Source organism: Tarenaya hassleriana, unplaced genomic scaffold (assembly GCF_000463585.1).
Source record: "Tarenaya hassleriana unplaced genomic scaffold, ASM46358v1 Cleome2, whole genome shotgun sequence".
Taxonomy (NCBI): Eukaryota; Viridiplantae; Streptophyta; class Magnoliopsida; order Brassicales; family Cleomaceae; genus Tarenaya; species Tarenaya hassleriana.
This window is the reverse complement of record NW_010965372.1, coordinates 5,779,651-5,805,600: the sequence shown is the minus strand read 5'-3', so window position 1 is coordinate 5,805,600 and position 25,950 is coordinate 5,779,651. Positions and strand designations below refer to the sequence as shown.

The 25,950-nt window shown below is 40.0% G+C and overlaps 6 protein-coding genes across 16 annotated transcripts in view; 2 read left to right on the top strand and 4 right to left on the bottom strand.

Annotated features, from left to right (window-relative positions):
* The window catches only part of LOC104812528 (TBC1 domain family member 15-like), a 4,717-nt gene extending 4,209 nt beyond the window's left edge, over positions 1–508 (top strand). Inside the window, exons 11-12 of one of the 2 annotated variants that reach the window (XM_010539740.2) lie at positions 58–141; positions 225–508. In XM_010539740.2, the coding sequence (XP_010538042.1) occupies positions 58–141; positions 225–239 (99 nt within the window). In that variant the 3' untranslated portion in view covers positions 240–508. Of the gene's footprint in view, positions 1–57 lie in introns of both variants that reach the window. The other variant, XM_010539739.2, reaches the window with a different exon arrangement.
* On the bottom strand, positions 329–3,680 carry LOC104812530 (COBRA-like protein 11). Its single transcript, XM_010539741.1, has 5 exons — positions 2,777–3,680; positions 2,544–2,689; positions 2,099–2,431; positions 1,635–1,991; positions 329–1,520 (listed from the first exon to the last, which is right to left on the bottom strand). The coding sequence occupies exons 1-5, from the start codon at positions 3,417–3,419 to the stop codon at positions 921–923; spliced, it is 2,079 nt and encodes a 692-aa protein (XP_010538043.1). The 5' UTR covers positions 3,420–3,680; the 3' UTR covers positions 329–920.
* Positions 3,681–3,895: 215 nt separating this feature from the next.
* Positions 3,896–6,625, bottom strand: LOC104812531 (DDRGK domain-containing protein 1). Its single transcript, XM_010539742.2, has 8 exons — positions 6,366–6,625; positions 6,153–6,255; positions 5,303–5,409; positions 4,965–5,066; positions 4,678–4,836; positions 4,442–4,498; positions 4,299–4,335; positions 3,896–4,224 (listed from the first exon to the last, which is right to left on the bottom strand). The coding sequence occupies exons 1-8, from the start codon at positions 6,483–6,485 to the stop codon at positions 4,022–4,024; spliced, it is 888 nt and encodes a 295-aa protein (XP_010538044.1). The 5' UTR covers positions 6,486–6,625; the 3' UTR covers positions 3,896–4,021.
* Positions 6,626–7,552: 927 nt separating this feature from the next.
* On the top strand, positions 7,553–9,713 carry LOC104812527 (protein SAWADEE HOMEODOMAIN HOMOLOG 1). Of its 2 annotated transcripts, XM_010539737.1 has the most exons (9): positions 7,553–7,662; positions 7,793–7,878; positions 8,157–8,202; positions 8,291–8,447; positions 8,538–8,598; positions 8,847–8,898; positions 9,000–9,143; positions 9,231–9,350; positions 9,434–9,713. In XM_010539737.1, the coding sequence occupies exons 1-9, from the start codon at positions 7,609–7,611 to the stop codon at positions 9,476–9,478; spliced, it is 765 nt and encodes a 254-aa protein (XP_010538039.1). In that variant the 5' UTR covers positions 7,553–7,608; the 3' UTR covers positions 9,479–9,713. The 2 variants fall into 2 exon arrangements, with proteins under 2 accessions (XP_010538039.1, XP_010538040.1); XM_010539738.1 differs by lacking the exon at positions 7,553–7,662 and having other exon boundaries at positions 7,961–8,202.
* A 684-nt stretch (positions 9,714–10,397) lies between these two features.
* On the bottom strand, positions 10,398–16,262 carry LOC104812526 (probable plastidic glucose transporter 3). 4 transcript variants are annotated; one of them, XM_010539734.2, is made up of 14 exons: positions 16,010–16,257; positions 15,536–15,643; positions 14,838–14,949; positions 14,479–14,546; positions 14,252–14,384; positions 13,659–13,758; positions 13,060–13,172; positions 12,500–12,593; positions 12,266–12,419; positions 11,806–11,949; positions 11,352–11,425; positions 11,154–11,242; positions 10,895–11,009; positions 10,398–10,803 (listed from the first exon to the last, which is right to left on the bottom strand). In XM_010539734.2, the coding sequence occupies exons 2-14, from the start codon at positions 15,624–15,626 to the stop codon at positions 10,621–10,623; spliced, it is 1,470 nt and encodes a 489-aa protein (XP_010538036.1). In that variant the 5' UTR covers positions 15,627–15,643; positions 16,010–16,257; the 3' UTR covers positions 10,398–10,620. The 4 variants fall into 4 exon arrangements, with proteins under 4 accessions (XP_010538036.1, XP_019058068.1, XP_010538037.1 ...); XM_019202523.1 differs by having other exon boundaries at positions 16,019–16,257; XM_010539735.1 differs by having other exon boundaries at positions 10,719–10,811; positions 16,010–16,262.
* A 423-nt stretch (positions 16,263–16,685) lies between these two features.
* Positions 16,686–24,128, bottom strand: LOC104812525 (golgin candidate 5). 6 transcript variants are annotated; one of them, XM_010539731.2, is made up of 21 exons: positions 23,968–24,128; positions 23,469–23,696; positions 21,978–22,924; positions 21,822–21,893; positions 21,642–21,716; positions 21,395–21,509; positions 21,146–21,207; positions 21,008–21,055; positions 20,506–20,790; positions 20,353–20,412; positions 20,112–20,195; positions 19,947–20,012; positions 19,762–19,860; positions 19,460–19,678; positions 18,987–19,101; positions 18,634–18,854; positions 18,041–18,100; positions 17,828–17,941; positions 17,364–17,438; positions 17,194–17,265; positions 16,686–17,001 (listed from the first exon to the last, which is right to left on the bottom strand). In XM_010539731.2, exons 2-20 carry the CDS (start codon positions 23,623–23,625, stop codon positions 17,224–17,226), a joined length of 2,916 nt encoding a protein of 971 aa, XP_010538033.1. In that variant the 5' UTR covers positions 23,626–23,696; positions 23,968–24,128; the 3' UTR covers positions 16,686–17,001; positions 17,194–17,223. The 6 variants fall into 6 exon arrangements, with proteins under 6 accessions (XP_010538033.1, XP_010538035.1, XP_010538030.1 ...); XM_010539733.2 differs by lacking the exon at positions 16,686–17,001 and adding an exon at positions 17,003–17,110; XM_010539728.2 differs by lacking the exon at positions 16,686–17,001 and having other exon boundaries at positions 17,005–17,265; positions 23,909–24,127.
* Positions 24,129–25,950: the final 1,822 nt, after the last annotated feature.

Sequence of the window (25,950 nt, the reverse complement as noted above, 5' to 3'; positions counted from 1 at the left end):
CCCCCCCCCCTGCATACTGTGTTACTGATCCTCTGCAGCAAAATGGTGTTATGCCAGATACTTAACGATATGACCGGAAACTTGGACGCCAAGAAAGCATGCAGTGGAGCCATGAAACTTCACAAGAAATACCTAAAAAAGGTCCTTTTTAAAATCTTTCACTTGCACCCTCGCTCAGGTTGTGCCCTAATTCTCATGATTGTTCTATTTCTTTGTTCGTTCAGGCGAAGAAACCATAGCAATGGCGGAAACACACGGTTCTGCATGAGAACCTTGTGTATTCTTTGCTATTTACATAGTTAATGATCATACCTAAAATCAAAGAGTATTTTTTTTTCTTTCCCCTGTTATGATACGATAACTTGGGTCGCAAGCATCCTCGAAAAAGGTGGGAACGAGAACAGAGACCTCAGAACTCAAATCTGGAATCTGAATTATATCTAACTCGAAGTTGTTCATGCAAATCTTTGTTGTACTATTTATATAACAGATCTAGTGTTTTGTAATATACCATAACGATGAGAAAACGTCTGAGGGGGAGAACCTGGCACTGTGTTGGTATCTCTAACGAGCTTTAACTGATTATTTTAAAGAAAAAGGAAATGAAATCATTCGTAAAGCAACTTTATAGTATCTAGATTTCAAAAATGAAAAAAAAAAACATGCAAAACTAGCTTTGCCTTCTCTTCTCTGTCGCTTGTCCACAGATATACTTTTGTTGTTCTCTTGGCTTTGTTGCAATGTGTATGTGATCATAAGTTTCGAAAGGACACGCAGTGTTTGAGATTTGTCTGAAATCGTTTATGATTCGCTAATAAAACCCAGAAAGCATCCTTAATCAACTGTGAATAATCCACAGAGAAATCTCTTGTGCATTTAACTTCTCAACAAAAGCTAACGTCTCTACCACAAGAACTCTTTCAAAGGGAGAGATGCCGATCGGTGATCGCCAGAAAGCTGACGGTAACAGTGAGAGCTGAACGCAAGAATGTGGCTGCCGGAAGGAATCTCTCTCCGGAGCTCTTAGGCAAATGCTTTGGAAGCTCGCATTCCTCTCCATTGAAGAACACTCTCTTCGGGAATCCATCTCCACCACGAATGTTCAAACTCTTTATATCCTTCTTCCTGAACGATATTACCGACTGCATTTTCCCGGGAACCCGAGGATCTTTCAATGGGTTCGATCCATTAGTTAAACGGATCAAATAGTTTAACCCGGGTAGCCCCTGGAAGAGAATCGTTTGGTTCTTGGGAGGAATACGCGTCCCGTTGAACGAATAAACCTTTTCATATCCTTCACCAGACCTTCCCAAGTCCACGGCCACGAACCAATCTTCGACAGAGTTATCTCCCCAGTTAAACACTGTCACACTTGCTGTCCACCCGTTGCTGTAATCTGAGTTCAGATGCCAGTTAATGCTGATACCGCAGTTGTCTGGGCAAGGAAGCTTCTTCGGGATGGGAAAGTGTCTTTGTTTTGCCCATGCCTTCGCCTTAAGGGTCCGATTAGTGAACGGGACCTGCCAGATTGCAGAATAATCCGGCCAAAACGTTATATAAACCAGGCAAGAACACATATAGATTGAAAGAAATGATTCTAATCATGGCATCTGGATATATGTTTGTGAAAGTACCAGAAGAGAATCAGGAGGCAATAGCATAGGGCGAGCCTGGGAATCACAAGTGTCGGTGTCAATATCGTCGCAACCACAGGCACATGTGTTGCAGGGAATGGCAGATTGATTGTAGAAGGCTGAGAAAGAGACGCAACAGCGAGAAGCTCGTGGTTTGGGCCTGGTTATGTTGCAGATAACCTGCCAGCTGGCCACGGCAAAGGATGTGGCCTGAAGTCCATTCGGGTCCGGAAATGCTGAGCCGTCCACCCTAACGGGCGGTCCACATTTGTACTGCGGGTTCACAAATCCGTCGATTTTCCAGCCCTGTGGTGGGTAGAACTCTGTTCTGTTTAGATCAGGTGGCAACTTATACACCTGGATCAACATCAAACATGTTCCGTTAAACTGGATTCCATAGCTTTTGTCTTAAAAGGAACAAACTTTTTGGTTTGAGACAATCTTAACGGGAACTCAACACTCACTTGTAACTGGAAAATGGACCTGGCTTTAGAGGGATCCATGATGCTGGGCAAGAGGGTCCCGTTTTTGCAGCAGAAAGGCAATTTCCCGATGAGGTTATCGTCTTTGCGATCAACCGGTAAATCTTTGATGGTAGGTTTCTTCTGGCAGTTGGCGACCTGAGAGAAATCTAAGTCCTGGTAATACTCTCCTGCCTTGCTGTTTAAGCAATCTGCAGGATCTTTCTCGTCGGTGTAGGCTCCTCGTAACGAGTAGATAAACTCGCCCCTCATCCACTCCCACGTCAGGTTCCAATGGTCCAACCGCCCCAATGGGTTATCATTGTCTATGGTCACCTGTCCAGACCGAGATATAATGTTTTGTCAATCCACTGTTCTTACTAATTCCGGGCTTGAGAAATCTGAACTGAATTATTTTAGGAAATGCCTTTTGAATCTGAAAACTCACCTGAGCTAAGTAGTTGTTTGGGTAAGCTTGAAGGACGTCGTACACTATGTTCAGGTCTCCGTACTGTCTCGGCATGAACTTGGTTTTGGCATTCGTCCTGTCTTTGAATTTAGGGTTCTTCTTGCAGCAAACTTGCATCGTACCTTCTGTAAAATTCAGACCCGCAAACTGAAAAATTACACATTTTACGACAATTTATTTGTCAAAATCGATCTCATCTTAAACCGGTTTACCTTTGGAGTTAGGAGTGGGGCATTCCCATCCATCGTTTGTGAGCTTGATCGTCTTAGGCATGGGCATAACATTGGCCTTGAGACCAAACATCGTACCAGTGATCTCGATATCAGCAGAGATCTGAGCGTAATCCCCAGCTGTCTCGATTGAAGTCTTCAAGTCCGTGTTGGGAGATCCGATGAACGTTGTCCCGTTGCTTGCGTCGTAAGGAAACTCTCCGTCTGCGGAAACGGACCCAGTTGCAGACACAATGAGTTCCCTGTGTTGAAACCCTATGAACATTTGCCAGCCTTTGATCTCTTCAGTACCAGTGTTTACGATAATGGCCGTGGACTTGAATGCCCACGACTGAGCCGTCACGTTCTTGACACGAGGGTACTCCCTCTCCCGGCTGCCGAATCTGTACGACATGTAAACGCCATCGCAGTCGACCAGCCCAGGGGGCCGTTCCTCATTGTAATCTTGAGAGAGAGACAGTGTCGGAAACACGAGAGCTATTGTTAATGCCAAGACAAACTTAACACGATGCCGATGTGTCTCTGTATCGGTTTCTGATCTTGTCTTCATCATCTTTATGGACTTTTCACGGGTTTCTTGGGAAGCAGGAAATAAAAAGAAAAGAGAAATCGTCGTCTTCATCATCTTTATGTCTTTCTTTCTTTCTTTCTTTTTTCTGTTTTTTTTTTTAAAATTTTTTTAGTGGAAGTGAATGAATGCAGCAATGGCAAAGCATAACTGTTTCTCTTCCTCTGGTTTTCTCCTGCTTCCACGGAGAAGAAGAAAAAACATAAAGGAAGAAACTTGCAGAGAAGTAAGATGCTCCTCCATGCTATTTTTAGATTTTCTTTTGCCGTCCAACAAAAATGAGATTTCTTTTTACAGAAGTGGACAGTGGGGAGATACGTGGGTTTCAAGTTACCATTTTCTGACAATATTTTATAATTTATGTCCCTAAATTGCAAGACAAGATTTGATTAGAATCAAGTAAATAGATAAGAATCCACGTCTTTCATACATTTTTTATTCCTCGTAGAGTTACCTATTTGGGCATTTCATTGCTAAGTGCTGCAAAATCCAACATTTTGCACTGCCAAAAACTGTTGTCCTAAGGTTTAGGCTAAAAGCAAAGATTCATTGCTGGCATCATTAAGATTGAATCCTTCTTAGTAGCGCCATAATTTGCCCTCAGACACATGGAGAAGAGGGGTTTATTGTTACTTAAGAGAGGACTAAGACAAGAAAATTTAGACCTCTTCCATGCCGCTTGCTTCTTCGATGAACTGTTGTTGTACTTTGGTTTCCAAATCTATGAACTGGTTGGACTTGCTTGCAAGATGTGAGATACCGACTCTTCCTTCCCGTTTGATGTAATCCGCAACGGCTTTCATCTCTTCCAGGGATATGTATATGTACTTCCCTCTGTCATCCATGACTCCTGAGAGGCGGCCTGGCAAAATAAGAAAGAACATGTGTTTCTCAGAGTCACCAAGCGGGAGAATGTCCGAGAGGTAGAATACTTACCCATGCTTTCCAAAGAACCGATCCTGTTTATACATTCCTGCGTATAGAGGTAGTCGAAGAAGAAGATTTAGAAAGAAATTGACAGAATGAAGAACATGCGTTGGCCATCCATGTTTCTCGGAGAATACACTACAAACCAATACCTGAGTTCGTAGATTGAATTCTGCAGCTAGATCTTCAAGTGGAATGCATTTATGTTTCTGCAATCACATTTCATACAAGAGAGAATACCATTAACCTCTTTATTGACGATAATATGAAATGAGATACCACTTAAAATGCTCCTCCATCACTTTGAACTATTTTTTCATCCCTATAAGAATTATAAGAATGGCTCAGAAAAAAGAATTCGGTAAAAGGATAATTAAGAGATATATACCTTTATGTATTCAACAAATTCGGAAAGTAAATCCTGATTTCCATCCTTCACTTCCTCTGTAGTACCTTCAGCATCAACAGAAAATGCCCCTTTCCATTTTTCAAACTCTAAAGCTGCAGCTTCCTCTTCCTTGGCCTTTCGTGCTTTTTCTTCTTCCTCCTATGCACCGATACTTCAATTAGATTGGGTGAGTAGTAAATTGAAACACAAACAGAAATGATAACCCTCACAGAAGGTAGCAAGCGAGCTTAACATAAAAGAAACGTGCGATAAAATATGTAACACACCAACATACGCTCCCGTGCCTCATGCTCCTCATCCTTCCTCCTACGCATTTCCGCATAACGATCTTGCTTTGTCAGCCTTGACTCACGTGAAGCTTCCTCAGACTTCACCAGACAAAATGAACTCAGTCCAATAAGTTTGAGCAAGGAATGCACAATTCTATGCCCGGAAAGACCGCTTTATCCTTACAGTACGGCCCAGAACAAACTTTAATAATTTGTGTACGACGACTGCTTCACTGATACTCCTAGAGTTTCTAAGTTTTAAAATCACAATTTAAAACTCCTAAATTTTATACGAGGAGATGTTTAGTGTAAGGTCAATACAAACTGCCTGTCACCTGTTTTTGTGCTTCTCTTTCCTGTCGCTTCTTTTCTTTCTTCTTTGATGCTTTGGCTTGATAATACCCACCTGCTTCATCCTCATCTTCACTACCACTGATGTTTCCTGCATTGAAATTTATGCCAATATTCAATAGCCAGCAAACCAAGTACTCGGAATTCAATAGTGCTCAAGTAATTTTATATCTTCTACATCACAAGCAGTTGAATTACCGAGTAAAATTCCGAGTGTTACCTAATAATTGGCCCTGGAAACATCCTTTTCATATTAAGGACCAAACAAGACACAAGATATCACCCTTCCCATAAGAGTTAGTCTTAAGTCTTATTGAGAAATGGCAAAAGGAGAGGAGATTTGGAACAATTTCTTCTTCTATTCATTCAAATGTAAATATTACATCTTACATACTATACTGCTAAACAATCTACATTTGAATATAAGCCCGATACTTGAAAATAAAGAAGCCAAAATGAATAATAGAAGAGGGAAAATTTTAACAAACTGAAAATTCACCCTAACACTCTTTAAAGTCTAAAACCAGTAGAAACTTCATATTCATTTGAAAAAGATGAAATTCATTTGATGTGGCAAGTTTCACAAACACAGCTTGATCTTTTTCAATGGCACCAAATCCTTCCAAAGTTTGAACCTTCTATCAACCTGTTGATTGGGTCACTAAAACTATACATGACACACACGAGACCGATCCGACATTATGAAAGCAAAATCCTCAAAAAGTTTGGAACTATTATCATCATGTTGATGCAGCCACAACGTGCATATAGAACACACTCGAACGCGATAGAATCTAACATATTCAAAGAAGTACAAATAGAAATACGAGTTACCTTCCTCATTGGATGCGGAGGTACTAGCACCTGAAGCTGCAGGTCTCCGACGCATCCTACGCGCACCAGTTGCACGAACCACGTTTTCACCACGCTGCTGAGCCTGAATAGCGCCGCGAATTACACACAAACGAGAAATCGGGAAAAATCAGAACAAACAGAAACCCTAATCAACAGCACGAATAAACCCAATTCGATCGAGGGAGAGATTACCTGTCTTGGATCGGTCTGTTCCTCGGGAGATCGAGCATCTTGCCGGCGCTTCCACAGGTACAACGGAATCACCGCCGCGATGAGAAGCATCGAGATCATCAGAGCTAGAATCTCCTCCATCTCTCGCCAACGATTACAGAGAAACAGCCAAATCGAAACCCCAGATTGGATTCGTACTTTGTAAATTCACGCAAATCCACTGGTCGCAGTAATTTCTGCTGTAGCCCCTGGATTTTAGAAGCATTTAGCAAATGCGTAATTTACCCTTGGTATTAATGAATTAAAGACGTGTGGAGAATTAAAAAACGGTTTTTAAATCTGTTTTATATTCTAATCTCTCATTAAAAACTTTTATAAAAATTTAAAAATTGATGTGAGAGAATAAAAAAAGTGGAAAAATGGAATATTTGATAAATTCATGCGGTTTTCTCAATTCTCACTCATTTCCACATATAAACATTATAATAATAATAATAACTAAAAAAAGTTTAATACTAATTACTTAAGAACCAAAAATAAAAAATATAATTAAATCACAAATTTTATAGTGCATTGATGAATAGTTAAAAATGATATTAATAAGAGAAAAACTTATATAAATTCTAAACTTTACAAAATGTGTCAAATAAATATCTAAAATTTTAATTTTATATAATTGATAATTTTAATGTTGAAATGTTGCAAATAGATATTTTAACTTCAATAAAAATAATAATAACAATAATAAAATAAATAAAATAATAATGATAAATAATAGTTAAAAATAAATACATATACGTACAATGCGTGGGAGCTATTGTCAACTTTGTTTCATAATGTTATTATTGGCTTTAAAGGAATTCCATTTTTGGAATATATTCAAAATTTGAAATCCTGGAATTGTTTCAAAAAGATAAGAAAAAAAGAAAGGGACTTTTTTCCATTTTATTTTTTAATTGTGAAAAATAGTTATATATATATATATAAATTTTTTTTTTATATTCCCTTTGTTTTAACTAGGATCAATTGTTCAAAATCTCATTTCACCCTTTTTTTTGTTGGACGGATGCTCTTTCGGCTTTAGCCATTGATTCATTCGGGCTGGATCTAAGATCCAAGTATAACCATAGTTTAATTGGGTTCTAGGGATTTTACCAAGTGAGCCCAATGAAGCCCATTCCTCTCTTCGGGACCGTTGGAACATTTTTGTCAGCAACCATTGGCCAAGCCGCACCTGAGGAGAAGAGAGGAAGATTCTTCGACAATGGAGGCTACCAATCATTCTTCTGCGTGTTTCACGGAGTTCACTTTGGCTGAGGTTTGCCCATTTACTCCTGTTTTAGGGTTTAGGACGATGTATTTCCCAGTCGGAAGCTTCAATTTCCGAAGGATGATGGCCCTCTTTGCTTTTTCCCCCTTTTGTGTTGGTTGGGTTTGTGATTTTCAAGATTGTTGACATGGAGAACCTCTATAAGGAGCTCGGTGATCAATCTCTCAACAAAGACTTCTGCCAAACTGTTGCCTCCACTTTTAGGTTATTCGTTTCTTTCCCTTGCCTCAATTCACAAAATTTTCAAAGGTGGATCCTTAGAAAGTTGTCTGCAGCACAATTATAGGTTTGAGTCGTACGTCGTTTGGCATGGCGTCATGTATCTGGACGCGCACTGCATTTGATATGTCAAAGAAAAGTTGGGATTTTCGCGTGGTGATCGAATCTAATTGTTTAGTTTTATTCCTCTTGGGAATTTTAGAGACCTCGCCGACTTTATGAATGATGTTTCTGTCGTTTGCTTCTTCTTTTTTTGATCTAAGTTGCTCGGGTAATCGGAATGGGAAATCCTCAATCACATGGAAACAGGTACATGTTGTTAACGCTTGATGCTTTTTCGTAGGCCACTGGTGAACTTCCAATTCCGACTGTGTGTCTTATTTGATCGTGTTCCCAGGTACACACTTGGTTTAAGGAGAAGCTGAAGCAGCAAAAGCCATTCAAAGTCAGAGCTTCGCCACCATCCCCTCCCGCGTCTCCACCATTGCAGTGCCTTGTCGACTTACCAAATCTCAGTTATACTGGTTCTGCTGCTTACGGCCAAAGACGGAAAGGTATGTTTTGCCCGTATTCATTCTTTCAACTTTTTACCTTGTAACTGTACGATCCCGTGTTTTCCTAAATATTGTGCTTCGTGTACACAGGTAAGTTTTCTGATATTTCTGGACTGGCATATGAGGCTAGATCAGCAAGGGATAATGCGTGGTAAGAGCTTGTATATGTGTGACCAGGCTTATGCAAACAGAATAAGAGATAAATATGTACCGTCCAACTTCAGGAGTTCAGTCTTTTGCGTTAAAATGTTGCTTATACCCCTTCTCATCTCCCTGGATTATGGACTTATCCTAAAAGAACATGTGATACGCCTAAATACAAGTTCAGTATCTACTTTTGCATGTTGATCTGTAAAATTCCACGAGCTCTCCTAATTTGATGCAACTATTGGCTTTCAGGTATGACGTTACTTCATTCCTAACGTATAGATTTCTTCACACCGGCGAACTGGTAAGATCCGTCTTCCTTGTTACATACGGCTTCAGGGCAAGGAGAGCAGTATTATGATGAGTCGGGTTCCTGGGATTTGCTACCATGCTTGTGTGCAACAGGAAGTGCGTGTACGTTTCACTGGGTTCGATAATGAACACGACGAGTGGGTAAATGTGAGGACGTCTGTGCGTGAGCGGTCTATTCCTTTAGAACCCTCTGAGTGTGGAAAGGTGAATGTTGGGGATCTGGTCCTGTGTTTCCAGGTAGAGAAATCCTATTTTCCTTGATAGGACTGATGTTACAAACAAAATTGGTGAAAAAAGTAAAATCTGTGGCTGATTGATGAACAGGAAAGGGAGCATCAAGCAGTGTATTGTGATGCCCGTGTTGTGAACATAAAGCGAGGGTTCCATGATCACAGGGCTTGCAGCTGCATCTTTATGGTTCGTTATGATCATGAAGATTCAGAGGTAAGGAAGCGGGATCTAGGCTTATTAGGTGTAACATATTCATATTCAAGAAAGTTTTAACATCTGCCTGAATGTGCCAACAGGAGACGGTTGGACTGGAGAGGGTCTGCTGCCGCCCTGCTGACTAATGTTGTTAGCCCAAATGTGAAGAAGAATCCCGTCAACGACACCATAGTGTCCTCTCAACTCTTTGGAGGTGACCGTCGTCAAACTGTTGATTTACTCTTGGTCTGTTGTTGGACAAAGAGAAGATCAACTGCTGTTGTTGGAGGAAGATAACTACAAAACTTCTCTAAAAAAACGATGATATCTAAGTGAATATATTTATGTTATTTTGATAATTATATTTTTAAATTACTATTATTTTATTGTTATTTTTGTGGGTTTATCATAAATTTTGGTAATTATCATACAAATTGTTAAGGTCAATATGTTGAACGTGACAGACCATCACTGTTGTTTTTTGGGTTGGGGTAAAGACGCGTATTTTCTTTTACGAACCAAGATTAACCAATTAGGTGGAAATTGCAAATTAATATACGTGTATGATATGATTTTTTTTTAAAGAAAACTTTTGATAATGCGTTCCGTAAAAGAAGAAATGTTTAAAAAGGGAAAGCCGTTGGCTCCGGGCATTTCTAAGTGGTTTACTTGAGCCGACATAAGTGGTTAATCAAGGCATAAGCTAATTTGAGTTGGAAAACGAGCTCAAGCTTCCTGGTCCTAGATGCAGATGCTACGTACAGACATGAGTTGGCACTTCCAGCATCAGTTTATTTACTCATTTGCCCTTTCCCCGAACTCCTCAATCGGCTCGCTCCGCACCGATACGCTCAACTTCCCAAAAATACGCATTGCAGTAACTTCCTTTTTAACTTCTTCTTGGAGACTTTTGAATCAAAAGTGCCAACGCCTTCTACTTCATCAGCGGTGTGATGGGCCATCTTAAAACTGTAGAAAAAATGGGAGCTACAGGAAGAAATGGCTAAGAAAGGATACCCACCCGGGGATTCAAACCTGAATACAAGTAAAAGATTTTCCGGAAACTGAAATGGTGGAATCGTCTCCATTCAGAATTCATGAATAAGTAGGCCTGTCTGTAACCTCTGCATCCCACCGAACCCAAAAAAGAAGAAGCGATGAGTAGAATAAATAGAAATGGTTGAGATAAGATGCCATGGTGTTGTGTTCACAGAAAAGATGGCTGCGCGAGATAAATGAATGCCTAAACCCCAAAAAGGGCTACAAGAATCAACCCCTGGCGCACACTTCACTCCGTGTCGAGGAGAGTGATTTCTATTTCTTGGAGAGTCTTTCCTTTGGTTTCCATGACGTTCTTCCCGACAAAAACCACCGCAACCACGCAGAAGAAGGCGAATATGGTGTTCAGAAGCAGTGGCCCCAGTTGCTCCAGCATCCACAGAAACAGCAGCCCCACGAAGAAGTTTATCACCTGTGTTTCTTCCAATTCATTCACTTTCTGCAATGTTATGCATAAACTCCAACAAATGTTACCCAAAAAAATATATATATATAACACATACCCAGTGAACAGAAAGGGAAACAGCCATTGCTTTTGCCCGGATACGACCAGGGCATATTTCCGAGAGGAGAATACTTGGTACAGGGCCAGCTCCAGTCGCAAACATAAACACAAACCTGCATTATTATAGCTCCATTCTGTTAGCTCCCTGACCAGAGTTCAACTGCTGGCAACCGTCAACTTACAGAAACAACTGGCCAACAACTGCCCCCATTCGAGCCTTCATGTATTTTCTCATTATCTAGGCTCAAATAACTTACAGCAGCATCCCTCCCACCGAAAGAAACAAGGTTCCAAAGCCTGACGGCAACGAGCTATACGCAATGGCCTGAAGCCCCATCGACAATGCCTGCAAAAGACCAAGCATATATATATGTATATATATATGGAGAATGGGTGAGCCTGGTACATAATTTTTATAAACTAATTCTAACAGTGCTTTGGCTCCCAAGCATTACCATGCCTGAAAAGCTCCCAATAAGAAGCACTTTCCTTCCCAGTTTATCCATCAAAACCACTGCTATAGTGGATCCTGCACGAACACAGATAAAGATGATTATGTACACCACATCACTTAACTGTCTAAACAATTCGTTACTTCACTTGACTGTTTCACCTTGTAAAAGAAAAATGCCCACCAAGTTTTAGTTTCATAATTCTCTACAGGTTATTTACGCATATGGATGATTAGATTCCAATCAAAGTGTCATGAAATTGTTACAGAATGGATTTACTATAGCCATGAGCCACATAAAAAACTGATGGATTGAGAACTATAATGGTGGAAAACATGAACGAATCGGAACTTTATTCCACATCGGTCTATTTGGTAAGAGAGTTTGTTATGAAGATGACATTCAAATCAAGGCTTGTAGAATTAACAGAACATATGGGAAAATAACGCCACAATACCTAAGAGGTTGCAAACTCCCACGCATATGTTTGCAGATTCTGAAGGTACACCGGCTTTCTTGAAGACGGTTGATGAGAAATAGAACACAGCGTTTATCCCAGACAACTGTTGTAAAGCAAAAAGTGTAGATCCAATGAAAACCACTGCAAATGAAAAAATTAAGACAAAAAATGAAGTTAAGGCACCTCCCATGTCATCCGTACTTATTTTTAAAAATGATCATGGTTTGGGAGGTCTTCCTGCCCGACTATCACAGGTACACAAATGCTAAATCTACTCTCTTCATAAATCATGTAAATATTAACCATTTAGTCAGGGGAATATAACCCCAACTGAATGTTAGGATTCGATTGGACATTGGATCTAATTTTTATGGAGACATAAATTCCAAATTGTCTTCATCAGACCAACCCCTTAAAGTTATGTCCTGTAAATTCTGATGATTGAAAACACAAATACCTCTAAAATTGCGCCCATAAAGAAATTCCGAAAGTTTTGCTGACCCTGTCTCATCTCCCCTGTCTGACTTCAACAATTCTGCCATGGCAGATTTGAGGTATGCTCCGCCCAATAACTTCTCAAACTCGGCTTCAGCTTCAGCTCCTCTTCCTCTCTAAGGTGAAAAAGGAGAAACGCCGATAACAAGAAAGACATTGTTTTAAGTGTAATGCGGATAGGAGGATGAAAGGTAACCTTGAAAAGCCAATGAGGACTTTCTGCACAAAATTGTATGAAAACAGCAAGCATGGCAGATGGGACTATGGATATCCAGAAACATATACGCCACCTAACATGATCCAGTTACAAAATATCATTCAACAGTTGATCATCATGTCAGGGTCTCGAAAATAAAACACATTTGAGTGAATATCCGTTACCGTCTCATATTAATCAAGCATATCGAATATGTGATTGGGTAGTGAATTATAAGATCGTGGATTCCTTCCCGTATAAGCCTGTTTTCTGATTGATCTGGAACTAATATGGAAGGGATTCTTATAAAATGGTTCTACAGACCCAATTTGCGGGAAAGATGTCCGATGGGCCATCTTGAGTTAGCCAATCAGACTGGTCACAGGGGGCATAAGAGTTGGAAGTGTGGCCGTGTGTCAGGATACTACATTTATCAAGTGTACAATTGGTTGGAGGCTTATAAGCTCGTGGATCACCCTCACGAAAACCGATTTCATTTTTACCCATGAATTTGTGACAAGATTATGCCCAGTATTGGCCAAGTTCTTAATAATACTTACCAGCCCAAAGTTTCCTTTGCTGGAATTCCAGCAAATAGAGCACCCATGAGTCCAAAACAGGTTGCAATTTGTGTAGAACTCCCATATGTGCCTCTTACATAAGATGGAGACACCTGCAAGCATATGAGAATCTTATAAAATGTAATTAAGTAGAAGTCAACAGACATTGGTATGTATAGACACATTTCGTGTTTTTTGCATTAGAGAATTCAATGTCAATGTAAATGCTATGTAAAAAATATAGGGTTGATAGTCTTTCATGTACTAGATAAACTGTAGATGTCATATATTTCTAGCAACCATTTTCCATGTTTGGCAAGACTACAACATTAACGAACCTTTACCAGAAATGGTCTCAAATTCACATCTACAAATAAAAGTCCCAATCATCTTCTAACCAGTCAAATTGGACTATCAGGCCCAATATTCATCAGAGAATTGTTAGTCAAGATACATTATTGATCTCGTTTTTTCCAATATGGAGGATATAGGGCACCTAAGTTTTTTGCGTTAGACAGAAATGTTTGATATGATTTTGCATATCAATCCTACAGAATTAACTAAATAAAACAAAGAGGCTAAACTATATTGTCATGTACCTCAGTAATATAGAGAGCCGTAACAGGAGGGCCTATGCCCATTCCGATACCTACGAAAAATCTTCCCAAGAGCATGCCCTCAAGACTCTCAGTTGAAGCACTGAAAATTAAAGACTTGTCAGCATATAGATCTCAAGATTGAAAAAAAGGCCAGCAGGATACAGGAGAAAGGCTGTCTCTGGAGGCAGAAAACATCTAAACAAGTCACCATTTACGCATGACAACAATCTAATTATCCATGTAAAATATGGGAAAAAATTCAACCTGAATCGGTTAATTATTTTGAAACTGAGGTAACTGCTTGACAACGAAGAAATGCATTGACTTTGGACCAACAACATTCAAACCGGTAACCAATCACACATAATCGCAGCAAGGCCACACGTTAAAATCACAGATGCAGTGTCTGAAGAAACAGCAGCCAATTTCTCATAATCGACGGCCCAGGCCACGAGTTCAACAGTTTTGAAGCTGAAAACATGCTGTATCCAATTATATGCTTAAAAAATATTACTTAGAACCGAAAACATTAAAATGTAGCCACTATTCGTGATTAACAGGCCAAACAACAGATCCAGCAAAAAAGAAATCACCTCATTGAAGCTCCGATGATCATTGGTAAAGCACTCAGCTGGAAAGCTCTACGCCGTCCAACACCATCTGCAATCCAACCACTGAAAAGCGATCCAGTGAAGGCGCCGGCTAAGCATGTACTCACCACGAGACCTTCATCCATTCAAGGCAACAAAAGGTTTCAGAATTATCGCTCAAAATGACAATCAGCTGATTATGGAAACAAGACATCTTTCAGAAGACAAACCTTCAGCCATGGTATTCCCACTGAAACCAAGATCCGCAGATATGCTTTCAAGTGTTCCATTAACAATCCTGCATCATGAAATCAAACGAGTGAATTTCGTAGACTTTCTGATCAAGTGCACAAAAAGGAAACAAGCAAATCCTAGACGTCTCCGGAATGCTTTTGATTTTTTGTTCAAACTCCGCACAGAGAAAATAACATAAATTTTCAGTTCTATCAGGTAATCCCACAAGAAAAAAAAAGATATTGAGGTGTATAGATAAGAAAAAACAATCCAGTAGCAACAAAAGTCACACTTGCCACTTCTGTGACTAAGCGACAAGAAAAAAAAATATGGGATAAAGATTATAAGGACAGACCCAAGATGGTAGCCATATAGGAACGAAGCCAGTGATGCGATTAGCACGTGCGGAAAAGATCTCTTCCAAGAAGGCTTTCCGATGTCTTTTCCAGTCCCATTCGACAAAAATGCTGTATTCCACATTGACAGCCGGTCTAAATTGATCAAAATCTTACGCAGAAAAAGATTGAGGCTTCCTTATCCTTTCACCGTAGACTCAATGTGCAAACCAAAGCCCTAACTAGAATTTTATGAATCTAAATTTCACGATCTTATGCAGAAAAACAAACCTTTCTCATTATATGTTCCCCTCCGCATGGCAATAAATGTACAATCCAACATTTTAATTTGAACTTAAATTACAAACGTGCAAACTAGCACCTTGATTAATGATACTTGAGCTAAAATTTGACAGATTTGCAAACACAGAATAAAAATTGTTTGTATTTACTGAAGAATCCCAAACTTATAGATCAACGTCCTTATCAGACTAAATTTTGCAATCTTATAAAAAAAAAATAGTAACGGCAACGCTGATTAACACACAACTTGCATTTCCTTAATCCCCAACTGTACCATCTTTAAAACATTCTCTAAGTGAATAGATATTTCTTCAACGTTTCTGCGCCTACATCCATAATAATAAAACCTAAGGGAGCAAAAAAAAAAAAAAAAAAAGCAGATCTTGATATTAAACAAAAAAAAGAAGAAGAAAACCTGCATTTTCTGCTTTATCCAAGGCAGAGAGGGATTCCCTTGAAGGAACACGCTTCTCTACATGACGACCTCGCATTCTGGTGTCGAACATCTACGGCAAGCACGCGACTGCAAAAACCAAATACATGAGGATCACCGCCCACCACCGCATGTAGGATGACAGAAGCCTAAATAGAGAATATATTCATGCTGGGTACGAAGAAGAGAATCATGATGTCACTTGTGAGTCGACTAAAACGTCAAAAATAAGCCCTTACAATAGAAAACTGGAATCATCCCACTAATGTAAGACAGAAAACCCTTAAAAAAATACCAGAAAGATCGCAAGGTTCCCCAAAATTTTAACCCGCGTCAAGCCGGAAATTAGAGCAGAATGCCCGATCAATCCCATTACCAGATGGCTGGCTCTCCTATCCGATGGAACAAAAACAGAAAATACTACAAAAATGGGAAGAGCGATGGGTATGCACTTACGGAACGTACGAAGAAGGCGGAGAACCTGCGCTCTGGTAGAAATGCAGAGAGATCCGAGGAACAGAGTAACGAAAATGGGAACGAGAGAAGATGTAACGAACGGTCGAGGATCCGAAAAAGTAAAAAAGGCTGGATAGGGTCTCACACTCCACCAAATAGAAAAAAGAGACTTGCGGAAACTCCGAAAAAAGATTCCACTCTTGCTCCTGGGAGACAGAGGGCGACCAGCTATAACCGCCTATGTGTTGGATTTCAGATTTCTTCACCAGGTTGTGGTTTTTAATCACCTGCTTCACAATTACGCACGCACTTACTTTTTTTATTTAAAAAAAATATGGTTGAAGAAAGATGAAAACGTGTCCTATTATGTATGTAGGGTTTTGTGTTATTATAAACTTTTTTTTTATGATCATATGTTTGTCGTAGATAGTGACAAAAATTTCAGATCACGCACAACAATTTCTTAAAGTCGATTATTTTCATCGATATAAATCTCGTACCGACACAACAAAAAAGTCCTGATCTGGAATCTAAACTTAGATTTCGAGTCACAAATTAACAGATTGGATGAACTTTCTTTTGGGTTTAAGGGAAAAAAAAGCCCATTAAATTGTAGCAGTAAGAAGCGACGCAGTAGAAAATAGAACGAGTGCACAACAACAAAAGAAACAGTCCAGTTGGATTTCGTGGTAAAAACGATACATAAAATATAAATTCCTTGGAATCCCCCACGGGCCCGCGCGATCCATCCTTTCCGCCACGGCCCCATACACCATGTGAAATAAAATACCGTTTTAAATTCATCATCAACGCCTTCCCAAGAACGGAATTCCATTGCTAATACCTCCGCAACAGCTTTCAAAGTTCAAACCAAGAAAACAAGATAAACGCATCTCTATCGGACCTGACGTTATCCCTGACAAGTGAAATGGTTCTACTGTTTTCTCCTACCAAGATGTAGATGTATGTACGTACACGGCACTCTTTATTCCCTGTTGTTGGCGAAAGAAATTGATGGTATCATGATAACACAATCGTCGCAGTCGCTTTACTCCCAAAAACAAACAAACAAAGAAACAAGGGTCTTTTCCCCATCTTACACTGCAAAGTGCGAAGGGCATGTATAATATAATAAACGCACAAAAATCAAAAGAAGGAAACATCTTTGGAAGAGCTGATCCGACCTTACATATTGGTTGGCAGGAGTGTTAATGTTAAGACGAGTTTCCTCCCATTGATTGACTCAGTATTTGGATCTGTAACAAAAAGGGAAGAAAAAAAACAGCACAAACATATGATGAGCCTCACTATGTCGGTTCTTCCCAACACAAGAAAACCGAGGCGCTTTACTTACCTTGTTCACCAACAGATTCACTTGTTCCCTATACATTTCCTTCAAGTCAGCGATATCTGCTCGCAGTTCCTCCAGCTACCACAACAATGCGAAAACCAGTTATATATCTAGCTTTTGTTGCTGGTGGGTGCATAAGATTTATTATGACCACATCCACACAACTTACTTGGACCTCGATTATTTACCCGGGAAAATATGCTATACAGCACATACCCTGATACTATTGAGTGGAGAGACAAATGATGGAACTGTGTTCCAGACGAACTGTGGACCTGTTCTTCTTCTACTTTTGTTAGCTAATGGCCTACTTCGAGTTTTTACATAACTTTTTTTGCTACGCAAACAAATGTTTCCGAATGGATACGCATGCAAATATGTCTCTGATGGATAAATATAGACATTCCAGAATAAATGTTTGACCGTGAGAAATGTACTTCAGCCCAACCAAATGTTAAAATATTTACCTCCTCATCCCGTTCACCCATCAACTCCAGCGCAGCAGAATGTCTCCGCCTTAACGCTTCCAGCTCCGCCCTTATACTAGGAAGTGTTGCAGCCTCGGCCCGTAATTTCTCACACTACATCCAAAACAACCAAAACTTAGACAGATCCCAAACTATGAGATGGATCAGGAAATAAGGACTTGTAAAACTAAAACAAAAGCCACACAAGTATACCTCTGCTGTCATTTTGACCAATTCTTCAGCCAGAGAGTCTCGGATAGACTCCATCGATGCCTACAGAAGAGAAAAGATGGCCAGAAAAAAAGTTTAAGTTTACTGGACGATTGTCTCACAACAATGATGATACTAAGAAGCAGTCTATACGACGTTTTGAACCAAGCTAATGTAGGTCCACAGGTAGAGTTAACTCTTTTAAGCTAGCTTATGAAACAAGGGTGGCCATAGGCTTATGAACATCAACAAGTCCCATACTTGGTTAATACCAGATCAAAACACGCCACCACATTTCTCACACTGACCGCTCACAGAAGCCCACTCTGGCCTATCCAGGTTGTCCTAAGTTGGGCCTTTGCAAGGGGTTTGAACTCGCAAATTAGCAAGAACCTAGTCTATACACTGACCAAACTAATTGCCAACAAGCCTGTGAAGAGAAATCATCTTTCAAAAGATAGCTCATAAGTGAAAAATGCCCCAAAACTTAATAAGCTTTAATCAACTACTATATGCAGCGTGGGATCATAACAAATAAATCAAATATATGTACTGGTAAACCAAAAAGAAGAAGACGGCAGCAGCTCAACACCTACCAAGCGAGACATGTATGAAGCAAGTTCACCCTCTTTCTGTCGAAGTGTGGCTTCATAAGCACTGGGTGTCATGCTCTTCACGTAGTACGGACTCATGGATGCCTCGGAAATGCTTCTCTTCTCAGAGAATTTATCAGACGAGTCAAGTGAAGCTTGTAGGAAATAGCTTTCCTCCATGCTGCCGAGACTGCTTGCACTTGAGAGCTTTCTGTTCAAGCCTCCTGATAAGAGAGTTAAGAATTAGAGAAGCTCAATAATTGAAATATTGAAAACTGACTCTGAATTAAATGCACCATATAATAAACACTTGTAAAGAAAACCTCACGTAAGCCCGAAAAGGTTTATCACCGTACCATTCTCCAAAGCAGAATTTTGCCTTCCTATGGGAAGTTGCTCAGCAGCTGCAGTGGAATTGACACGGGCTGTCCTTTCCAGGTCCAGACGAGTGACTTTCTCCCTTTCCAAGTCCTGACAAATTGTCAGACTCATTGAGAAACAATGTTGGACAAAGTTAAAAAGATTGATCAACTGAAACATATATATATATATATATATATATATATATATCTTAATATTAGAACATATGATAAATTATTAGCAAAATAATAAATAACGGAGACCACATTGGACTGGGACATCATTTTGCAACAGGGAATAACAAAGTTTGGGAAAGCACTTCTTCATAGAAGCTCAACTTTGGCATATTCAAAAAGCTGTCAGGTTCTTACAGTCCTTTTTATTCCATCAAAGACGGGGGAAATTTAGAATCTTTTGGCATAAAGCTAAGTCTGTGGAGCATCACTTCAGAAAAAGAGTAATGCATTACCTTTTGAAGAAGTTCATTGTTGAGCAGTGCTTCTTGCAGCTCTTGCTTATGTTTCCGACGCATTTCCCTGATTTCCTCTTCAAGTTGATTTACACGACCTTCTTGAGTATCAGCTTCTTCCTTAGCCGCCAAATACTCCTGTCTATTCTCTGCTGCTCTCTGCCTCTCCTTATCAAGTGACTTGCTTAGCTGGCTCTGTTCTGCTCTAAGACATGAAATCTGGATAGCAGCACAGGAGTAAGATAACATTTACAGAAACTTCATGATATTTATGCATGACCAATGGCTAGGAGCACAGGAACCTGGGCCTCAAGAACATTGATCCTTGATAAAGTTTGAGAGAGGCGTTCATTCACAGAGCGCTCTCTTTCTTCAGCAGTTGCTGCTTTAGTTTCTGCTTCCTGGATATTCATTAAAACTGAACATAAACGTAGATAAACAAAAGGGGCAGGCAGAATATAGCATACAACAGAAATGCTCCAGACACCTGAAGCCGAGCATTCAGAGATCTCTCTACAGCAGCCCAAGCTTCCGCTCTTCTCGCTGTAGTTTCCTGCGAACAACCAGACGAGAAACTTTCACTGTCACAGAGTCTATCCTAAGCACATCAACTTGGGACAATTTCTGATACATAAGAAAGATAAATGTTCACCTGCATAGCCTCAATCTGCCGTAAGAGGGGCCTTGTAGATTCAGGAACCTGGGTGATCAATTCCTCACACCGTCGCTCACTTGCCTGCAGGAAAGTTAAATTAGCAGAAATGGAGGGAAATTATTTTTATGCTAGCAGTATCTTTTTCGCAATCACATGCTTATCATAAAAGAAGTAGTCCAAAGACCCAAAAAATTCAAGAGATAAGCATATGGGGAGATATCAACAGCTTAAAATTTACCTGATAACGTCTTTGGAGGTCTTCCATTTCCCCGCGGAACATGTCCTCCCTAAAAACTGCCTGCACCGAAAAACCAGAAATAAAGTGAACCTTTATCATATTCAACAGATGCCAGCAGCGAAGCCTGCAACAAGTTCAATTGAGGAAGGCAACCTGCTGCTCCTTTTTACTTAAGGTTTGCCTCAATTCTTCTAGGGCCTGGACTAGCATAGATTCACGCTCTCCTGCCTCCTTTAGGCGATTCTCTAATTCTGTTCTAGCTTCATTGTTAGCACGCTCCTCAGCTAATTCTTGAGCTTCCTTTGCTGCGGATAATGCACTCGAGTAGTACTCTTTCTGAGCTGCAAGTTCAGCTTGATGGTTTTCTATGGTGTCTTGCAACAGTTTCTCTGTGGTTGTTTTGTCCTTCCTAATACTTTCAACCTTATTTTCTTCAGCCTGATAATAGGAAAATACTAAATCTCAACAAACCTGGCCCGATTTTTAAGCATTGGATTCTGTTAATAAATATTGACTTTCTAACAAAGAAATTCTTCTACAAATTTAAAGGGTTCTTGTTCCTCGTGCTATTTACTTTTTTGAGAATACTAAATATGTAAAATAAAAATATATGGCTAGCAAGAGAAAGAAAGACTGCCTCAAATAGTTCAATTACCTGAAGCTTTGTGATCAGTCCTTTCTTCTCTTCTTCTAGCTCTCTAATCTAACCCAAAACAAAAATATGAAAAGCAGAAGCAATCAGGCAAATTGTAACAACGAAAAGGAAAGAAAAACATAAACACTGATTGCATACCTGAGCCCTCAGCTTCCTAATCTGAGCTTCTTGAGCAGCCTGCTTCTTTGAAAGTTCCTCCCCTGAAAAGAAAGGCATTGGTTAAATGCACGAGCCACATCTTGTCACACTTCAAACATGCACCCCTAGCAATCTCAGAAACTATAAAACCAGAAAGAATATTTCCTAACACAGAGAAAGGTATAATCCGAAAACAGAAGAATTCCGAAAAGCTTTTCAAAAAGAAGAATTCCGAAAAGCTTTTCACACCTTCAGCCATAACTTGATTTATTATTTCATCTTTCTCCTTCAAAAGAGCAGCTGCATCACTTTTCTTGCTCTGTTCTCTTCGAAGGGTATCTCTCTCTCTGGTAAGTGCATAAACCTATAACAACAAGCTCTACAAATAAGCATATTGCTAAATGTTCCCCATAATTAAAAGAGAAGAAATGAAAACAAAAAAAAATAACTGAAGTGAAAGAGAAACTAAAAAAGAAATGCAGGCATAGCAACTAACCTTCCTTTCAAGAGTTGCAAGTCTCTGATGGTATTCTTCTCGCAATGACTCGATTTCAATTTCACTAGATTTTCTCTGATCCACATCACGCAGGCTATTAGAATTTTGGAAATGCACACACAAAATCAAAAAAGGTGGTCAACACAGTAGGGGGATGGAGCAAACAGTACTCTTTTCTACCTTCAAATCCTCGATGACAGTTTTTAGCTGCTCATTTTCATTCATCAACTTAGCGATCTCATCAGCTTTTGCCTGAAAACAAGAAATAAAAAAAATGGGTGTGGAAGCATTAGGACCTCACATAGCATTGTCTTGTCATGGTAATTCTGAATGTACCTGAGCTTGCCTAGCAGCACCTTGAAGGGCATTCTCCAACATTTTCATTTCCTTCTTTGTCTTCTCTAATTCAAGAACGACATCAGCGGAGTCCGAAGCATTAGCAGCTGAGCTTAAACGCTGGGATTCATTAAATTCTGCAGCATGCAGTTGTAAATCCAGCTCATTAGAAACCAATTCTACAAATCTCTCTGAAACTTCATCTAAAGGAGATGGATTTGACGCAGAAGACTTGTTTGGACCATCAAACTCAATAGTCGAAGAAGAACAAGTATCAGAGGACCTAATCCCATCTACAGCAGATACATCAGGAGGAATTTCAACATCGACAGGTAACATTCTCTTGCCAGTATTTTCATCCTGACTTTCTTGCTCATTTGACATCACATTTGCTCCGGCAATCACATGCAGTTCATCCGGTACAAAGGAATCATCTGCATCTTCATTTTCTCCAGAAACTTCCTCTGTTCCAGCACCTTCTGACTTCGGCTCCCTGGCCTCTGCTCCGGCATCTTCTGAATTGTGTCTCTCTGGCTCTAAATCTTGAGCACCAGTAACTTCCAGCTTTTCATGGACCTCAGAACCCGATGGTTCAGGAAGCTGGACAAAAGATTCTGATGGCACTTCCATTCCCATCTGTGATTGAGATTTATCGTCTTTAGGATCTGGAACATCAATATCTGCCACTTCAGGATGTTCTTCTTTACCAGCTTCTGTTCCTACATTTGGCTCTTTCTTTGCTTCCTCAAAAACTTCTTGTTCAACAACCAGCCGAGTTGATCCATCTACCTCACCTTCTTCTTCATGCTCTGTTAGAGATGGATATTCTGTACTCTCAGAATGCTTTGCCACTTCATCTGAACTTTCCTCTGCCTTGTTTCCCATGAAGGCCATGACAGGATCAAACAGTGTTTTGGTATCAACTGTCGATGGCCACAAACTTGACGCTGCAGTCAGTAAACAATATTTTCAGTCGTTTATACAAAAAACAAATCTATAAGGAACTCATTGTGCACCCTGGAATATGAATCCTCACTTTTTAAACACTTACATGGACCACACCAGTGCACTCAAACCCGATATAAGTTATCACATAAGAACCCCAGATTACCTGAATCGTACCAATTACCATATAGGACAAAACCAAATACTTCATATATTCAAACCTAGAAGATGTTATTATCTATTAAATCACTGGTCTGTAACATGCAGACTTGAGACTAGTAAAAAGAGAGCAAACAGAATGCCATAATTACAATGGCAATACCATCTGACAGCTCGTATCAAACTTATGGCATCTCATTTAAGTTATTGCGCCTTGATGAATCTAAAGATATGTTCCTAGCGAATGAAGTGGCCACCGAGATGAACCAGTCCTAGGATGGCAAACTCGCTAACAGAGTAAAAATATCTAAGAATCAACTAACATCAGATTGCTCAGTATACAATGATGCGTTTCCCTTTAGAAGAAAAAATAAGTGATCACAGCACCTTCACCGCTAGATTCGGATTTGTCATTCTTCTCTTCGAAACCAAGCGCGCTGTCAAAATTCTTCTCAATGTTTTTCACGCTCTCCTGTAGCTTATTTACCGCCCCAGCCAGATCTGGGAACCCTCCCAGTGAAACCTTTCCGCTAAACCAAGCCATCTCTCAGCAAAAAATCCGAGTTCCACTTTGACCTAGATCTCAAATCATCGGGACCAGACTCACCTCCAGGCCTGCATTTACCACGGAAACGAAAGATAGATAGATTAAGAATCTATCTAAACACGAGATAGTCAGGCTCAAGGAAACAGGTTTGGCCAGCAGATCCAAATCCCTAATCACGTTACTCCGAATTCAATCAGATCCTTCAAATAACAATTCAAACGAACACTTGACAGATCAAGAGAGGAGAACAGTATGAATAATTCCGAGAAAGCTCCGGAACCTGATTACTCGAGCTCGGATTACGAAACTTGAGTGGCACTAGATCCCAAGAGGACTAACCAGAAGAATGTTAAGAAACCTGATGAGAAGAAGAAGATGCCTGGTAATCGAATCCCGGAGAAACGATGTTAGATCTCATTTCGATCGCCCGATCCCCACCGATTTTGTTTATTTCTTCTATTTTCTATTTTTCTATTAAAAACAATTTCCCTTTCATAAGAGACTAGGCAGAGAGCAACACGCCGTCGTTTTAAGTGAAACACTTTCATCGAGAGAGAACAAGGGAAAAAAAAAAGAATTTAGAGACGCCCCCAGAAAGCCATTAATGTATCTCTATATATATGTTGCACCAGACATTAAAATTCGAGATAACCTAAACCCTACCCGTTTTTTAAGAGATTTTATTATTTATGTTATAACATAGAACTAAGATGTGACATAATGCGAAATACATTGCATTTCCAGCAGAGCAACCGAATTTTGTGTGTGTCATATATTCATATCTCCCACAATTTTACATGATGTAACTTCATATGTATTCCACATAATGCAAAATATAAATTTATTTTATTTATTTTGTTAGGTCCTAAATCTTCATCAACACACACACACACGCACACATATATATATATATATATATATATATATATATATATTACATTAATCTACGAAACAAACATGAATATATATTATTTTAAGAAGATCTTAAGTTAGATGAGATCCTTGTTTTTTGTTTTAAAAAAATTTGTGGCTAGTTCCTTGGAAAGCTCCGGTGAGATTTGAAACACATTTTAATCTACGGAACAAATATATATGATTGACTAACTGATTACCCCCATTTGATGTTTAATCATATGCTCTTCAACAAAAAAAAAAGTACTAATCTTTTGATATATTTCACATAATAATCATTCTAAATTCAGAAAATGAAAAATAAACAAGTAGGACTTGGGAAATTCGAAGGTAGGAAAGTGGGCCGCCACTACTAGAAATGGACAGTTGATAATTGTGGGCCGAGCCTAAAAGTGTATTTGAGCCTAACGAAGACAAGAACCCACATCAAGTGGCCCATTTCTAAAGATAAGAAGAAGTGGCGTGGGCACTCTCGGGCGCGTCCTATGTAGTTTGGTATCGACTTTATTAGGACCGTAGAATCGTTGCTCATACAAACTTTTTTTTTTTTTATAATCTGGAAGCTCACCGGACCTTTGACCCGACTACATCTCCCAGAGGATCGGAAAGCCTATGTGAATGCTCCTTCCCACGTTTGGGTTTGAACCCAGAGTGAGAGCATGCTTTACATATCCTCTCACCACTAGACCACACAAGCTTGGGTTGCTCATGCAAACTTGGTTCTGAAGTCTTGTTTCTCTACAATTCTTTTAGAGCAGTGCTTGCGGGGTGAAGGGAATCGCGTCTTGTATGCTGAGCCAGGAGCGTAGAAGTTGATTCCTGTCACGGCTTCTCGGTGACATTCCCGGCAACCGACGCCATCGCTTCCAAATAGCAATCTGATTGGGAGTTAGCGGGCAAGGGACATTTTAGACAGGGCTTCGGCTCCGATGGCTCTAAGAGGGTGCCGTAGCTGGTTGAGGAGGTCAGGAGAACTGGGCGCCGTATCTGCTCCTTGAACCTATTGACAGGGTCATGAGCCTTGTACCTGTTCTTCACCGTCTTGTCATGGGTCCTCTAAGCCTGGGAAATGGGATGGGTTTGGAGAGAGAAATGATAGGAGTGGAGGTGGGGCCATGTCACGAAAGCTCCAGAGGTTAAGGCCATCAAGGAATGGACAAGCTAGTGAGGATGGGCTGCTAGCGTTCTGTTAGGCCTCCACTCCAATGGGTCATTGACCCAACAAATTTCAATTCTAGTTTTTGGGCAGATATGGTTCAATCTGTAAGTCAAGGTCCATTTCATCGTGCCCACCAATTCAGAACCCGGCCCTGGCGTTGCTCCGCCCGCGACGATCGTATTGGAATGGAAGCTCTTGACTACGACCACAGCGTCCGTCTCCGTCTCCTTGTTCCAGGCCACGGGTTCAGC

Excerpts from the sequence above, each read along its gene's own strand:
- LOC104812526 (XM_010539734.2), bottom strand. The coding sequence starts at position 15,626 with ATGTTCGACACCAGAATGCGAGGTCGTCATGTAGAGAAGCGTGTTCCT. Across the intron at positions 11,950-12,265 it reads TTATGGGCGCAATTTTAGAG|TGGTTTTCATTGGATCTACA; the intron begins GTATTTGTGTTT and ends TTTCATTTGCAG. Across the intron at positions 11,243-11,351 it reads TTGGGAGCTTTTCAGGCATG|GCATTGTCGATGGGGCTTCA; the intron begins GTAATGCTTGGG and ends GGTCTTTTGCAG.
- LOC104812531 (XM_010539742.2), bottom strand. The coding sequence starts at position 6,485 with ATGGAGGAGATTCTAGCTCTGATGATCTCGATGCTTCTCATCGCGGCG. Across the intron at positions 5,067-5,302 it reads AAAGAGAAGCACAAAAACAG|TCTGAGGAAGCTTCACGTGA; the intron begins GTGACAGGCAGT and ends TGTCTGGTGAAG. Across the intron at positions 4,837-4,964 it reads AGGCACGGGAGCGTATGTTG|GAGGAAGAAGAAAAAGCACG; the intron begins GTGTGTTACATA and ends ATCGGTGCATAG.
- LOC104812527 (XM_010539737.1), top strand. The coding sequence starts at position 7,609 with ATGGAGGCTACCAATCATTCTTCTGCGTGTTTCACGGAGTTCACTTTG. Across the intron at positions 9,144-9,230 it reads ATCTGGTCCTGTGTTTCCAG|GAAAGGGAGCATCAAGCAGT; the intron begins GTAGAGAAATCC and ends ATTGATGAACAG. Across the intron at positions 9,351-9,433 it reads ATGATCATGAAGATTCAGAG|GAGACGGTTGGACTGGAGAG; the intron begins GTAAGGAAGCGG and ends ATGTGCCAACAG.
- LOC104812525 (XM_010539731.2), bottom strand. The coding sequence starts at position 23,625 with ATGGCTTGGTTTAGCGGAAAGGTTTCACTGGGAGGGTTCCCAGATCTG. Across the intron at positions 20,013-20,111 it reads GGCAGATTGAGGCTATGCAG|GAAACTACAGCGAGAAGAGC; the intron begins GTGAACATTTAT and ends GGTTGTTCGCAG. Across the intron at positions 19,102-19,459 it reads ACAATGAACTTCTTCAAAAG|GACTTGGAAAGGGAGAAAGT; the intron begins GTAATGCATTAC and ends ACAATTTGTCAG.
- LOC104812530 (XM_010539741.1), bottom strand. The coding sequence starts at position 3,419 with ATGATGAAGACGACGATTTCTCTTTTCTTTTTATTTCCTGCTTCCCAA. Across the intron at positions 1,992-2,098 it reads GGTCCATTTTCCAGTTACAA|GTGTATAAGTTGCCACCTGA; the intron begins GTGAGTGTTGAG and ends ATGTTGATCCAG. Across the intron at positions 1,521-1,634 it reads TGCCTCCTGATTCTCTTCTG|GTCCCGTTCACTAATCGGAC; the intron begins GTACTTTCACAA and ends GCAATCTGGCAG.